This window comes from Salvelinus namaycush, chromosome 18, assembly GCF_016432855.1.
Source record: "Salvelinus namaycush isolate Seneca chromosome 18, SaNama_1.0, whole genome shotgun sequence".
NCBI lineage: Eukaryota > Metazoa > Chordata > Actinopteri > Salmoniformes > Salmonidae > Salvelinus > Salvelinus namaycush.
In genome coordinates, this window is record NC_052324.1 from 18147455 (window position 1) to 18164267 (window position 16813).

Sequence of the window (16813 nt, forward strand, 5' to 3'; positions counted from 1 at the left end):
ATCTTTTTTGCCCATTTTCTGGTGTTTTGTGGTGGAAAACTAAGTGGGTCAAGCATAACACGTTACCCATAGATAGACAGGCTAGAATGTTTTAACAACTTCATATTTTTTCCAAAACCTGTCTTCAATTGCCCCTCCCTGAGGTACACAACAAGCTTCCATTTCCCCTGTCGCAAGAGGATTTGTGGCTGATTTAATAGGAAATCATCAACCCTGATGCTTTATTTGGCATTTAATAGGTACTAAGTCTTTTATCATTTTAAATTTAACCTCTTTAGATGAGAACATGTTTTTATTAAGTTGAACATGTGCCCTTTGTGACAGAATGTTAAAATTAAGTGAAATCAAACTTTTTTTTACCCATCTCAAAAGGCACCGAATTGGTGGAATGACCCAGATGTATATCGGACGGCATGAAATGTCCTTTGCTTTCTCCCCTCTAACAACTCTGGAACTCTGATTCTTTACATTTAAATGAAGGCAATAAGATGATTGGATGGCACTTTGACATAATGGTTGAGGAAGGCCTTACATTAAGCCTTGGTTTTGTTTGGCTTCTTTTGTTGTTATGGATGACCACGGACAAGTGAGCATGCCTTGGAGTTTGCTAACCCTTTTCATGTAACTAAAAACCATGTATTGATCATGCAAACACAACATTGATGAGGACAGCTCTTCTGTAATGAGACTTCAAACACAGGTATTGTGTTACCCAAAGGGGACAGCAAACTTAAAATGGTTGATTGATGATTGGTTGATCATGCACAGCAAAGCTTCTCCAGTTCTCGTCCTTAAACTCTGTTCCAACATACTGTACATTCTAGTATGGATTTGGAAGTTAATATCCAGGATTTGGGAGGTACACCTTAACTTGATCAATAATTTAGATAATTTGATACAAACTGTAAATTTACATTTGTTATTGACATTGGTCACATTGGTGTTTTGACAGGCTAACATCTGCCTGAAGTGTGTAAGACTTGGAGGTCCAGTAAAATGTCAACAAGCTCATTATTTGTAAAGCATAAGCCAGGAGTTTATTGAGGACAGAGGACTGGAGACTTGTGGTATGTAATCCTGATGTCAAGGGTTTTTAGTTCTACTAACAGCAGCCCTTTCTATGCCCCTCCCCCCACGCCCTCCTCGGACAGCATATGCGCGAGGCTGCAGAGCGGAGGCAGCAGCTAGAGTTGGAGCATGAGCAAGCCTTGGCTGTACTCAATGCAAAGCAGCAGGAAATTGACCTTCTGCAGAAGGTAAGGCACACCAGGTCACCATGCCATTGCTAGTTGCACAGGGAGGGGGGTGACCCATCTTGTTAGCCCAGTGCTGGGTCAGAGGTCAAAGAGCTTTGTGTTGAGCACTACTATAGTTAGAGGTTCCTCTTAAATCCCCTCCTTCAGATGTCTGTCCGAGTGAGTCCTGGAACCAAGTAACTCAGTAACAGGCTCTTACTCTGCTATGGGGAGCAGATTAGCACAGTGAAAACTTAGATCAGACTTGACGTTTTTTGGTGGTTTGCTAAAAGGCTGGCCCAGATGATTTGATGTTTTGCCTGCCTCCTCTGAGCAGAGGAGCTGACGTCAAGCAAGCGCAGCAATTACAGGAGAGTGTGAACGTGATAGGAAGTGTCATATAAACACCTCATCTGGAATCGTCAGCCCCTTTCGCGCTCTCTCTTGCTCTCTCTCACGCTCTCTCTTGCTCTCTCTGTGTATGTGTCTTGCCGTTTGTGCTGCTTATTTTCAAGTTGGCCATAAATATGCATGCAGTCTCTGTTTTCTCTCAAGGAGCAAAATGAGCTCATTACAGCGTTCTCTTTCTATAGACACTGGCTACTTTCTGCATTCGCTATACAATTAATTGCCTGCGAAGTGGATTCATGAAATTGTAGTGTGCAGATGTTCTCCTATTCATGTGGAACGTTAGTTTCTCAGCAGATGTTCCCAGTCACATGAAGTACACTAGCATGCATTATTGTATGTTGTATTATACAGTACAATGGGTTTATATCACACAAAGATGAATCATCTAGAATAGCCCTGCAGTCTAGTTTTAGGAGAGCACTACAGATGTATATTGAAGATACATTATGAATATTTTGTTATAATTGTTTGAATGTTTACACACCATTGTTGTCATAAATGGCTTTTGTAACAGCTCAAACAGTGTCTTCCAACTTGAGTGTTTTTCAGTGCTGTCCAGCCAAGTCCCAGTTGTCGAGTTGTAGAGGTAATTTGTTGTGTGTGTGCGGAATGGAATGCCTCCCCATGTTATGTTTTACAGGCTCAGGTTGAGGCTAAGAAGGAGCATGAGGGCGCCGTCCATCTGTTAGAGGTGAGTGTCAGGGCACTGGGGGGTGACGGGAGGTTGGCTGGCCGTGTTGTCACGTGTGTGTGTGTCTGACATTTTCTACTCCTCTCAACTCTACTAGCTCAGTGTGTGAGACCATGTGCACTCTGTTGAAGGTTGTGAATGTGGCATGCAGACCAAAGGCCAGATGGAATAACAGATTCTTGCCCATTTTCACGTGATAACTTTATTGTGATGATTTGAAGTCTATAACGTATACCCACGTGACTAGCAAGTGCAAAATAAGAACATAACAGTGCTTTTGATATGACAAATTAGCTATTGTATTTTGTAAATGTGTATGCAGTATATTCAAACAGTATATCCACATGCTGTATATCGTTATTGATCATTATATTATTTTATATTTGTGATTTATTGTTAATAATGAATTATTTTGCATGAGTGCTACTGAAAATCTTCTGTTTTGATTTCAAGGTGTGTGTGAGTGTTCATGTGGAATTGTGCTTAATTTCTTTTCACTGTTTTATTGGTGTGTGTTTTATGCATATACAGAACCACTTGGACAGCATGCAGGTATTTCAGAATAGTTTCTATTTACTTGATATTTTAATCTCTGCCTGTACACTAATCAGGGGTATATCCCCCCTTTTCTTTGGCTCTCTGGAAGTAAATGTTAATGGAATGACAATTCAGAATTGAAAGTGGTAATGATTTGGGATTAAATTGCTTGTGATATTTTATGCATAAGTCAAACCAAGGTGGCAGTCCATCAAGAGGTCATGCTGATTTTGATGGGAGATATTTGCTTTAGATTTATTTTCATTTTAAAACATGAGATTCAAGAGCTGAACAATGTCATATACTGGACGTGAAACAATGGCCAGTCATTTATTCATTGAGGTTTTTCTGCAGTGTTGTTGTATCAGTGCAGACAGAATTTTTTTCCAGTTCTTAAATGTTTGCTTATCAAAGGCAAGGCTGTCCTTTCCATACAGTGATGACTCATACTCGCCTCCTCCATTCAGCTTGACATCAAAGCATGTGCAAGCATCCACACTCCACTTGGCTCGTAGCCCGTGCTGCTTACCGGACAGACGCTGGGGATATGGGTTGTCACAGGACAGAGCAGGACAGAAGGTCTGGCTTTGACACAGGAGAGGCTCTTATCATCCCTAACTTTAGTTATGGCTTCATTCTAATGTCTGAGGGGATTCTGCTTAGATGCTGGCATAATGGGAACCATTTATATTATGAGGACGTTCTAACATTCTGATTTGACAAAAATAAGCAGACTTCCAGACATAAAGAGGGAAAGACCAATTTGATCCTATCATCCTGCTCTGACGAGTTCATTCTGGTTGGCGTTGCATGCAGTGTGTTTCACTAGGCTGCTACAGTACTGGTCATACACACCCAGGGGAGGCCTTTGAGATGGTGATAGGCTAACCACCCTCTGTGCTAATGCACAAACCCATTGAATCATATGCAGCGATTGCAAAGGTCACTCCTCTAATAGCATGTTCACGCGCTGGCAAACAATAACTTGTCTGTATGAAAGTCAGAGCTGAACAAAACGCCACAGACATTGTGCATTAGGCATCACTTTGCTTTGGGGAGTGCATGCAGGAAATGACATGGTAACTTTAGCAACACTCTCAGGGTGGTCTGATGAAGGGGCTGATTTGGGTTTATGTGATAAGGGGTTGTCTGTCTACATTTGATGGTTAACACTCAACACTTACCCCTGCCCAAGAGAAGATCATGAGCTGGGCACATCTGGGGTTTCTGCTAGGCCTGCCCATGCTCCCACTGCACTGTGGTCTCCTATCAATGGACCGGTGTGTGGTTGCAGACAGTATTTCACTGTAGAAAGACAAGGATTTGACTGCATGGTTCTATGATGTTTTGAATTGCTCTTGCCCCTCTTTTGTCAGCTTCGTAACTCATGATGACTCTTGCCTTTATTTTACTATCTCTGTGCAATGAAGTTGAGGAGCATTCCCCGCGCTTTGAACACAGTGCAGTTTTTGGTATGCATACTTCCTCTTAGCAAGAGGCTGCTCTATAGAATAATGTGCATTAACTGTAGTCCTGCATGTGATCTGCTTACTGTCACTAGTTTAGGTGTTTATGACTGGACTGTATTTTGCCTGATAGGAACTTTAAGACGTCAACTCCCTTTTCTCTGTAAGGAATGAAACCCACGTTTTTAAAGTCCAATATCTCATCCTACCTCATGTTGTTTGTGTGTGTATTTAGACAAGTATACCGATTTTTCTCCTTCTCTCACTTTCTTTCCTTCTGTTACTTTCTCTTTTGTCTCTCTCTACCTCTTTTTCCCTCTTTCTTTCTCTCTAACTCGCTCGCTGTCTCCAGGCAAAAGTCAGAGAGCTGGAGGAGAAATGTCGGACACAGAGTGAGCAGTTCAACCTCCTGTCCAAAGAGCTGGAGAAGTTCCGGCTACAGACTGGAAAGTTTGATATCCTTGGCAGTGGCACCGATCCCTTAATAGCCCGTGAAACCCCCGGATCTCCCAACAAATCCCTCTCCCAGCTCCTCAACGGGCTGGCTGCCCCCACAGTGAAAGGTTCGAGGAATCCCAGAAGAACTTTGTTTTAGCTTGCCTGTGTACTGTACGTCATAGACCACAGCCCATAGACAACAATATAACCGTTATTTCAGTTATCTGTGAGCTGTATGTGAGAGGTTTGAACGGTTGAATCAGACAGTGGGAGCAGTAGAGCAAAACAACTACATTTTCAATAAACAATCCAGTGTTATGAGGATGGAAAGAGAAACGTGCAGCTGCTACTGAAATTGGAGAACTGAAATGCAACGCTTGTGACGTACATGGATGAGCATAGAGCAAGTAATGAAATAATCAATCATGATACTGTGTGACCTAGCCTTTACCAAAGCTTGGCAACGGCTTGTTAACTTAAATAACTAAATACATGCCAATACTACAGACCTTTACGTTGGGCCGGTGCCTGGGATCTGACTGATTACATAAGGATCTGTATTTTCGACCATGTTTTTTATGACACTAATTATGATTCATATTTCTCTAATTGTTAATGGGTTGTATCCTGTAGTTTCTTGCAATGTTATATGGTATCATGTATTACATGTGTAGGTATCTTATCAAATGAAGTATGGATGATGAATGGTGATGATGACAAATTACCATCACATGATGAAAAGGAGAGCTAATAGTGATATATAGCACTCCATTTTGGACATTACTATTACTACTCACAGATAGAAGTATGATTTTAGCAGGCGCAGTCATGTGTCAGATCGGAGCTGTTCCTTTGTTTTGCCCCCAGGCAATGAGAGTCCGCTGAGCAGATCTGTGATCTCTGAGTTCATCCGACCGCACCAGATCAGTGGGGACAAGCCGGAGCTCCTGTCTGTAAAGCCAACATTCCTCACCCGCAGCAGTAGCCGAGCTGGGAGCTCCCAACAGGCCCTCCTCACCGAGGTGGGCCCTACTAGGTCCCCTACTAACAGCGTCCATCTGCATGTCCCTCCCTCCGCTCATTCGAAGTCAAACTAACCACTCATTCAGTGTCATTCCATGTTAAGCCTCTGACATGAAATATACTGTTCTTGAAATAGGAGAGTGCATGGATGGCCCTGCTTGTATATGCCTAATGTGGATGGACCTAAATAGTTTGCTTGCTCTTTCAAACGACTCCTCTGAAGATGGTAAAGAATGTATTACACTAATGTTACAGAATTACAGCATTTATTACATGTTTGCAAAATTGCTTCCTGTTATGAAAGTGTAAGCTGAAGTCCCACTCCGGTCGAGAGGCAGGACTGAGAAAGTGAGGCAGAGAGGATGGGGTGTGAAATGGCCGATCTGTTTACTTTTACTTTCCTCTGCTGGGAGGATTGGCAGGTTTACACAGTGTTTAAAGGAGAAGATTATAGTCTCTGCTATCATGAAAGGCCAAATCAGTCTCACTGATTTCCACAATAGAGAGCATAACATGTATTTAAATTGCATAAGGAAAACCTAGGGTCATCCTAAGAAAATAATATGAAAAGTGGGGGAAAAAATCTATTATATTTGGCTGTTACATCTCTCAAGGTTTGCTTTCTCAACAGATGGACAAAGAACTAAGCTCAACGACTAGGACCAAGAAGAGGTTCACAGGCAAGGTCCGTCTGTGCATCGCCCGGTACAGGTGAGAGGAGGGAGCTGCTTTGAGATGCCTTACACTACTGTGTCATATAAAAATGCATCCCTGCACAGCCCATTTCAACAGTGTGTCCCACTGAGGTTTGAGCTCACCTCTTAATAATGATGCCGTGCTCTGCTCTCACCAAAGAAAATTAACTGGCAGCAGAAAAAATTGGAATCCCCCAGAACAAAGGCAAATACATTAATGAAACCCAGTGCTGTCCACCCACGCTGCTTCTCTCTTTTAGTATGTTGGAAAATGTTATATTTTGCATTTGTTTTTTAATGCAGCTTTCAGCAATTCCCCTTTCACAGAGTCACATATGGGTACTGCAGGGTTTGTGGCAAAAATTAAGACTGCTTGGATTTGAACCTGAATTCTTCATCTAGCTTGAGATAATTAGCCTGAGATATTTCCACTTGTGTTGGGTTCAAAGGAGCAACACAGTGAGTTCATCAGTTTGACTCTATTGCACTCTGCTCTTTATTTCCCCTAGTTATAACCCCTGTAATGGGCCCAATGAGCATCCTGAGGCAGAGCTCCCCCTGGTGGCAGGGAAGTACCTCTACGTGTACGGCACCATGGATGATGACGGCTTCTATGAAGGTCTGATATCTCACTCTATTTTACCCTCTCTTGGTTAGAAACCGATCCACATGATTTAAAAATAATAATAATAATTTCAGAACAGAATGATGTTGCTGAGAGACGGCATGGATTATGGTATGTATGTACTGTAAGGGCATTAGATGAGACGAGGATTAGGCAGTTGTGGATCAATCAGTGCTAATATGGCTTTTACGATTGTTATCTCCTCTTCACTGTACTGTGAGTGTTGTTGTCAATACTACTTACTGCTCTTTCTCTCTCTGTTCCTCAGGAGAGCTGCTGGATGGACAGCAGGGCCTCGTCCCTTCCAACTTTGTGGACTTTGTTAAGGATGAGGAGATGCCCTCTGCTCAGCACAGGGACGGGGCCAAAGAGTCAGGCTACCTCAGTAGTAACCACAGCAGCCTGGGCTCCACAGGGCTGGGCAGCATGTGCCTGAGCAGCATCAGCAGCCTGCTGTCTGACAGTAAACTGGACCTGGAGACCAGCCTAGAGAGAAATATGGAGAGAAACCTGGGGAGCAACCTCAGTTCCACTTTGGGTTCCACTCACTGTTCCACTCTTGGCAGCCACATGGGTTCCACTCACGGTTCCACTCTGGGCAGCCACATGGGTTCCACTCTGGGTTCCACTCTGGGTTCCACTCACTGTTCCACTCTGGGTTCCACTCACGGTTCCACTCTGGGTTCCACTCACGGTTCCACTCTAGGCAACCACATGGGTTCCACTCTGGGTTCCAGTCACGGTTCCAGTCACGGTTCCACTGGCCTGGGTTCCAGTCTGAGCAGCACTCTGACTAGCCTGGGCAGCAGCAGCCTGGGCATGGACTTTCTGGGCTCCATGGGTTCCTGCAGTAACGGGACGGGGACCCTGGATGTCAGCATTGACGAGATTGGTGAAAACATCGTGCCTTACCCTCGCCGCATCAATCTGATCAAACAGCTGGCCAAGAGTGTGATCGTGTGCTGGGACCCACCGGTGGTGCCGCCCGGCTGGGGCTCCATCAGTGGCTACAACGTCCTGGTGGACAAGGAGGTGAGGATGAGCGTGCCTTTTGGAGGCAGGACAAAGTCGCTCATTGAAAAGCTCAACCTGGCCACCAACACCTACCGCATCTCGGTGCAGAGCATCACGGAGCAAGGCCCGTCTGACGAGCTACGCTGCACTCTGCTGGTGGGGAGGGACGTGGTGGTGGCTCCTTACTACCTGAGGGTGGACAACATCACACAGACCTCTGCTGAGCTCTCCTGGCAGCCTAGCAACAGCAACTACAGCCACACCATCTTCCTGAATGGGGCTGAGTATGACATGGTGAAGGCAGGGGCCTACAAGTACCAGTTCTTCCAACTGAAGCCCATGACCGTTTACAAGGTGAAGGCTGTGGCGCGGACACACCAGATGCCTTGGCAGCTGCCCTTGGAGCACAGGGACAAGAGGGAGATCTCTGTGGAGTTCTGCACCCAGCCTGCAGGTCAGCCCTCCTACTACCTCTCCCCCATCATTAAAACCCAAACTTAGTTATTAGGTGACATTTTGCATAATTGTAAGAATTGCTTGGTGTAATGGATAGGTGTGTTGATGGATCGGTCTGCTTTCATGTCTCCAAAAGAGGTGTACTCAGCATAACTGGCCTGGTTGTTTGTCTCTTCACGGGGTATTGAGGAGGCTGTGCAAGTGTAGCTAGTTCCTGCTGCTTCTGCTACCTTTTGTATATCCAGCACAGCCGTATACTTTCACTGTGTTCTCCTGCTCTCAAAACCATTTCTGTCTGGAAAGCATCTGGCAATGTAGGGTAAACACAGCAATCTATTTACTTTAGCTCTGACAAGCTTTGAGGCCATTATATTTACAGCCTTGTACCTGACAGACATCAAAAGGCTCGCTTTCATATTTCTGTCACTTTTTTTGATTGCCCTCAAGGATTTGTATGCGCTGGCTTTGATAAGAGATGCACATGCTAAAGATGGAGGGAAAAACAAAGTGTGATGAATAGACGTCCAGGAAGCGTTTGCCGCAGGAGGCTGCATATCATCAGTGGACTAGAGAGAAAAACGATTCGGGAGGGAAACTCTAGATGCCTAATGGGTGTAAATAGTGTGTTCTGTAGCTCTATGGGATTGTTCCCCTGAGACCCCCCTCTTGCTGAGAGAGAGAAGGACTCTTCCTGCTAGGCTTTCAATTTATAAGAAAATCACTTTACAACCACCTAAAAAGAACACTACCAATGATTTCCCTCTGTCTGGACTTTAGTAATCAATCCTACTAAAAAAGTGTGTCTAAAATACTGATCAACTAAAGAACAAGCTTGACTTATTGAGCTGACTTATTGTACTGTCCAGCCATGCTGTGTGTGAGGGAGTTGGTTAGGTAGAGAAGGATACGGTGTGAGGGAGGGGACAGGACAGGAGGGACAGCTGTACTAGGAGCTGTGTGTGTGTGAAGACAGCTGCAGCAGGGAGGGGGGCTTATTGCCTGTGAACACAGTGTGCCTTCACCTCACAATGTGATGGTGGTGCTTGATAAGATAAAGACAACATTTGAGAGGCTTTCAATTACTGGGAATTGATCGTGTTCCTGAGGATAAAGTCACCAGTTACATGATCCACTTTGTGCTCTCTGCCATGACATAAGGTATTACAGACCTCTCTCCGTTGATGTATTTGATGCCACCGTCCCACCTTTGTCTTTATGTTCAGCCATTTCCATTGTAATACTGGAGCATGGAACCTGTTAGAATCAATAATAATGTCTGTCCACAGTGTGACCGGGTGTGAGCTCATCACATGGTCCGTTAAACTCATTGAACTCAGAGAGTCACCTGGAGCAGACTCTCAGCATCAGCCTCTAACACTAGTGTCTAGGAGGTTGGTTCTATACATGGAATTGTTCTCTTCAGAAGTACTCAGTGTGTTGACTTTTGTTACGCTGTTGTATTTGAGTATAATGCATGTTGTTCTAACCAGGACCACTGCTTAACCAGAGATGGTTAGAAATAAGTGGATGTATCATGCAATCTAAATGTCATACAAGGGTTATTCATCTTAGTTGTTTTTCTCTGCATGAATGTACATCGATGGATGGGCTACACTGACAGGATGTAAATGCACATTTGAGCTCTCACCGACACTCATGATTTATAATAGTCATAGTTTAATGACTAAAATAGCTGAATGCTCAGAATGTCTACTGCTAAGTTCTCTTCAGAAAGGGGTGTACAACGTAGGTATATATCTTATGACACTAATCTAGTGGAGAGATGTGATTTAAGATTAACGCACATTATCAGACTGTGCTCTTCACTGCTGTGCTCTTCACTGCTCTGCTCTGCACTTCACTGCTCTGCTCTGCTCATCGCTGCTCTGCACTGCTCTTCGCTGCTCTTCTCTGCTCTGCTCTTCTCTGCTCTGCCCTTTACTGCTCTGCTCTTCACTGCTCTGCTCTGCCCTTTACTGCTCTGCTCTTCACTGCTCTGCTCTGCCCTTTACTGCTCTGCTCTTCACTGCTCTGCTCTGCCCTTTACTGCTCTGCCCTTCACTGCTCTACTATTCATTGCTCTGCTCTTCACTGCTCTGCTTTTCACTGCTCTGCCCTTTACTGCTCTGCTCTTCACTGCTCTGCTCTGCCCTTTACTGCTCTGCTCTTCACTGCTCTGCTCTGCCCTTTACTGCTCTGCTCTTCACTGCTCTGCTCTGCCCTTTACTGCTCTGCCCTTCACTGCTCTACTATTCATTGCTCTGCTTTTCACTGCTCTGCTTTTCACCGCTCTGCCCTTTACTGCTCTGCTCTTCACTGCTCTGCTCTGCCCTTTACTGCTCTGCCCTTCACTGCTCTACCCTTCATTGCTCTGCTCTTCACTGCTCTGCTTTTCACTGCCCTTCACTACTCTGCTCTGCCCTTCACTGCTCTACCCTTCATTGCTCTGCTCTTCACTGCTCTGCTTTTCACTGCCCTTCACTACTCTGCTCTGCCCTTCACTGCTCTGCCCTTCAAGGCTCTGCTCTGCCCTTCAAGGCTCTGCTCTGCCCTTCAAGGCTCTGCTCTGCCCTTCAAGGCTCTGCTCTGCCCTTCACTGCTCTGCCCTTCACTGCTCTGCCCTTCACTGCTCTGCACTTCACTGCTCTGCTCTGCACTGCTCTGCCCTTCACTGCTCTGCTCTGCATTTCACTGCTCTGCACTTCACTGCTCTGCTCTGCACTGCTCTGCTATTCACTGCTCTGCACTTCACTTCACTGCTCTGCACTTCACTGCTCTGCCCTTCACTGCTCTGCCCTTAACTGCTCTGCCCTTCACTGCTCTGCCCTTCACTGCTCTGCTATTCACTGCTCTGCTATTCACTGCTCTGCTATTCACTGCTCTGCTCTGGGATAGATGGTACTGAATGGGCAGCTGACTACATCTGCTGCCTCTGTATGAGTGTGCGCGTGTGTGTGCATGCGTGTGCGCGCACACGCGTGTGTGTCAATGTCTGCGGGGCACTGTCAGCTCAGAACAGATGGGTCATGTTGGTTAGCACACAGCAGAGGCAGCAGAGGACTGTGAAAACCAACTTGACTTCTCTGAGGAATACACTATCAAAAGTTTGTGGACATCCTTTCAAATTAGTGGATTCGGCTAGTTCAGCCACACCCGTTGCTGACAGGGTTATACAGTCGAGCACACAGCCATGCAATCTCCATAGACAAATATTGACAGTAGAATGGCCGTACTGAAGCGCTCAGTGACTTTCAAAGTGACACCTTCCAACAAGTCAGTTCGTAAAATGTCTGCACTGCTAGAGCTACCCCGGTCAACTGTGCTGTCAACTGTGCTGTTGTCAATTGGAAATGTCTAGAAGCAACAACGGCTCAGCCGCGAAGTGGTAGACGACACAAGCTCACAAAGCGGGACTATCGAGTGCTGAAGCTTGTGGCGCCTAAAAATCATCTTTCCTCAGTTGCAACTCTCACTACCGAGTTACAAACTGCCTCTGGAAGCAATATCAACACAAGAACTGTTCGTCGGGAGCTTCATGAAATGGGTTTCCATGGCTGAGCAGCCGCACAGAAGCCTAAGATCACAATGCGCCAATGCCAAGCGTCGGCTGGAATGGTGTAAAGCTCGTCGCCATTAGACTCTGGAGCAGTGGAAACTCGTTCTATGGACTGATGAATCACCCATCATCATCTGGTAGTCCGATGGACGAATCTGGGTTTGGCGCATGCCAGGAGAACGCTACCTCCCCAATGCATAGTGCCAACTGTAAAGTTTGGTGGAGGATGAATAATGGTCTGGGGCTGTTTTTTATGGTTCGGGCTAGGCCTCTTAATTACAGTGAAGGGATATCTTAACGCTACAGCATACAATGACATTCTAGACGATTCTGTGCTTCCAACTTTGTGGCAAAAGTTTGGGTAGGGCCTCTTCCTGTGTCATCATGACAATGCCCCTGTGCACAAAGTGAGGTCCATAAAGAAATGGTTTGTCAAGATCAGTGTGGAAGAACTTGACTGGCCTGCACAGAGCCCTGACCTCAACCCCATCGAACACATTTGGGATTAATTGAAACGCAGACTGTGAGCCTGGCCAAATTGCCCAACAGTCCCTGCAGCAATGTTCCAACATCTAGTGCAAAGCCTTCCCAGAAAAGTGGAGGATGTTATAGCAGCAAACAGAAATGCAATGGTTCATTGGATCAGTCTAAAACTTTGCACATACACTGCTGCCGTCTAGTGGCCAAAATCTAAATTGCACCTTGGCTGGAATAATACATTATGGCCTTTCTCTTGCATTTCAAAGATTATGGTACAAAAGAAATACAAAAGAATGGTTGTTGTTTTTTCTTTGTATTATCTTTTACCAGATCTATTGTGTTATAGTCTCTTACATTCCTTTCACATTTCCACAAACTTCAAAGTGTTTCCTTTCAAATAGTACCAAGAATATGCATATCCTTGTTTCAGGGCCTGAGCTACGGGCAGTTAGATTTGGGTATGTCATTTTAGGCGAAAATTGAAAAAAAAGGGGCAGATCCTTTAAAGGTTTTAATTGCTTTTTTAACTAACAACCCACACAGGTGTGGTTCCTAAGATGGCGCCAATAGATATGGCAGCTCTGCTTCTAGCTCCCAATGAACTTTGCAGTATTTCATTTTTTGTGTTATTTCTGTATTGCCGTATTTCCTCCCAAGAGAATTCTCTTCGGTTATAGTCACAGTCATGTATATTCCCCCTCAAGCCGATACCACAACGACCCTCAAAGAACTACACTGGACTTTATGCAAACTGGAAACCACATGTCCTGAGGCCACATTTATTGTAGCTGGGGATTTTAACAAAGCAAATTTGAGCAAAACGCTACCAAAGTTCTACTAACACATTTTACTGTAGTACTCGCTCTGGGAAAACATTGGACCACTGCTACTCAACTTTTCGAAATGCCTACCCCTCCCCCGCCCTCCTTTCGGCAAATCTGATCACGACTCCATTTTTCTTCTCCCTTCCTATAGGCAGAAACTCAAACAGAAAGTACCCGTGCTCAGGTCTATTCAATGCTGGTCTGACAAATCGTAATCCATGCTTCAAAATTGTTTTGATCACACGGACTGGGATATGTTCCGGGTAGCCTCTGAGAATAACATTGACGAATACACGGACACGGTGACTGAGTTCATAAGGAAGTGTATAGGAGATGTAGTACCCACTGTGTCTATTAAAACCTACCCTAACCAGAAACCATGGATAAATGGCATCATTCACGCAAAACTGAAAACGCAAACCACCGCATTTAACCATGGCAAGGTGACTGGGAATATAGCTGAATACAAACAGTATAGTTATTCAGTTAAAACGCCAGTACAGTGACAAAGTGGAGTCGCAAATCAACGGCTCAGACACGAGACGTATGTGGCAGGGTCACAGACAATCACGGACTAGAAAGGGAAAACCAGCCACGTCGTGGACACCGACATCTTGCTTCCAGACAAGCTAAACACCTTCTTTGCCTGCTTTGAGGATAACACAGTGCCACCGATGCGGCCCGCTACCAAGGACTGTGGGCGCTCCTTCTCCGTGGCTGACGTGAGTAAGACATTTAAGCGTGTTAACCCTCGCAAGGCTGCTGGCCCAGACGGCATCCCTAGCCGCGTTCTCAGAGCATGCACAGACCAGCTGGCTGGAGTGTTTATGGACATATTCAATCTCTCCCTATCACAGTCTGCTGTCCCCACTTGCTTCAAGATGTCCACCATTGTTCCTGTACCCAAGAAAGCAAAGGTAACTGAATTAAATGACTATTGTCCCGTAGCACTCTTCTTTCAGCATGAAGAGCTTTGAGAGGCTAATTAAGGATCATATCACCTCTACCTTACCTGACACCCTAGACCCACTTCAATTTGCTTACCGCCCTAATAGATCTACAGACGATGCAATCGCCATTGCACTGCACCCTGCCCTATCCATAGTGCGGCGCACAATTGGCCCAGCGTCGTCTGGGTTTGGCCAGGGTAGGCCGTCATTGTAAATAAGAATTTGTTCTTAATTGACATGCCTAGTTAAATAAAGGTATCCCATCTGGACAAGAGAAATATCTATGTAAGAATGCTGTTCATTGACTATAGCTCAGCATTCAACACCTTAGTTCCCTCAAAGATCATCATTAAGCTCGGGGCCCTGGGTGTGAACCCTGCCCTGTGCAACTGGGTTCTGGACTTCCTGACGGGCCGCCCCCAGGTGGTGAAGGTAGGAAACAACACCTCCACTTCGGTGATCCTCAACACTGGGACCCCACAAGGGTGCGTTCTCAGCTCCGTACTGTACTCCCTGTTCACCCATGACTGTGTGGCCACACACGCCTCTAACTCAATCATCAAGTTTGCAGACGACACAACAGTTGTAGGCCTGATTACCAACAATGACAAGACACCCTACGGGGAGGAGGTGAGGGCCCTGGGAGAGTGGAGGCAGGAAAATAACCTCACACTCAACGTCAACAAAGCAAAGGAGCTAATCATGGACTTCAGGAAACAGCAGAGGGAGCACGCCCCTATGCACATCGACGGGACCGCAGTGGAGAAGGTGGAAAGCTTTAAGTTCCTCGGTGTACACATCACTGATGATCTGAAATTGTCCACCCACACAGACAATGTGGTGAAGAAGGCGCAACAGCCCCTCTTCAACCTCAGGAGGCTGAAGAAATTTGTCTTGGCCCCTAAAACCCTCACAAACGTTTACAGATGCACAATTGAGAGCATCCTGTCGGGCTGTATCATCGCCTGGTACGGCAACTGCACTGCCCGCAACCGCTGGGCTATCTAGAGGGTGGTGTGGTCTGCCCAACGAATCACTAGGGGCAAACTAGCTGCCCTCAGGACACCTACAGCACCCGATGTCACAGGAAGTTCAAAAAGATCATCAAGGATGTTCACCCCGCTATCATCCAGAAGGCGAGATCAGTACAGGTGCATCAAAGCTGGGACCGAGAGACTGAAAAACAGCTTGTTTACATAAGGATTTTCTCATCTCATATGTATATACTGTATTTTATTCTACTGTATTTTAGTCAATGCCACTCCGACATTGCTCAATCTAATATTTATATATATTCCATTATTTGACGTTTAGATTTGTGTGTATTGTTGTGAATTGTTAGATATTACTGCACTGTTGGAGCTAGGAACATAAGCATTTCGCTACACCCGTAACAACAACTGCTAAATATGCGTGTGACCAATAAAATGTGATTTTATTTGTGGAAGCACCTGCTTTAATTAATGATACAGTGCTTTGTATCCCTCATTTGCTCGTGTTTCCATTATTTTGGCAATTACCTGTACATACAATACACATCATATTGTTTCCTAATTGCCTCATTACACACTTTCGTGGCTTAAATAATCTAATTAAACATTAACTATCAAGTGCCTCTCAGGCATTGTATGGAATCGGGTCAAGATATTATTCTCCTTTAATGGAATATACTGACATCTCAGCTGATATTGTATTGTTTTTGAAGTGTTATAATGCACTGTGTTAAATCCTTAAACTCCTGTGTTTCTGCTGTCCTCCCTAGGTCCTCCCTTCCCTCCCCAGGAGGTGCAGGTCCAGTTGGGCCAGAACCCTGGGGTGCTGCAGGTACGATGGAAGCCCCCCCTCCTCACCCCCACTGGAACCTCCAACGGAGCCAACGTGATTGGCTATGCCGTGTGCACAAAGGGACAAAAGGTGTGTTTGAATGATGTATTATGCAGAACCTCATGTTCAACCCTGTGAAAGGGAGTGAATGTTGTAACCTCTAACCTTAAATGCTGTGAGTTGTGTGTAACACTCTACCGCCATCTTTTGGATGAAACAGTGATGTTCAGTCTATGGTTTCTGCAGGGCTTTTGTCATGCAGTGATTTGCAAACAGATGTTAACCAGGCTCCATTTTGCCTGAAATTATATATTATGTTTGTTACATAAAATATGTGTATTGAAGAGGTGTGTGTGTGTGGTCCCTGTCCTGTGTGTGTCCAGATAGCGGAGGTGATGTACCCTACGGCAGACTATGTGACAGTGGAGCTGAACAGGATCCAGTGTCTGGAGGCCAGGGAGGTCATTGTCAGGACGTTATCAGCAGAAGGAGAGTCTCAGGACTCGCCCGTGGCCACCATACCGCACAATATCCTGGGGCCTCCCCATCACTCACCCCACCATCGCCCCCCTGCACACCCCCATCCTA

At 45.4% G+C, this 16813-nt stretch overlaps 1 protein-coding gene across 1 annotated transcript in view; it reads left to right on the plus strand.

Moving 5' to 3' along the window:
* The first annotated feature begins 1154 nt into the window (after positions 1–1154).
* Positions 1155–16813, plus strand: part of LOC120062727 (RIMS-binding protein 2-like) — a 29829-nt gene continuing 14170 nt past the window's right edge. Inside the window, exons 1-10 of the mRNA XM_039012787.1 lie at positions 1155–1256; positions 2287–2337; positions 4693–4903; positions 5646–5785; positions 6433–6512; positions 7006–7115; positions 7390–7549; positions 7931–8589; positions 16164–16315; positions 16609–16771. Coding sequence (XP_038868715.1) covers positions 1155–1256; positions 2287–2337; positions 4693–4903; positions 5646–5785; positions 6433–6512; positions 7006–7115; positions 7390–7549; positions 7931–8589; positions 16164–16315; positions 16609–16771 — 1828 coding nt within the window. The remainder of the gene's footprint in view (positions 1257–2286; positions 2338–4692; positions 4904–5645; positions 5786–6432; positions 6513–7005; positions 7116–7389; positions 7550–7930; positions 8590–16163; positions 16316–16608; positions 16772–16813) is intronic.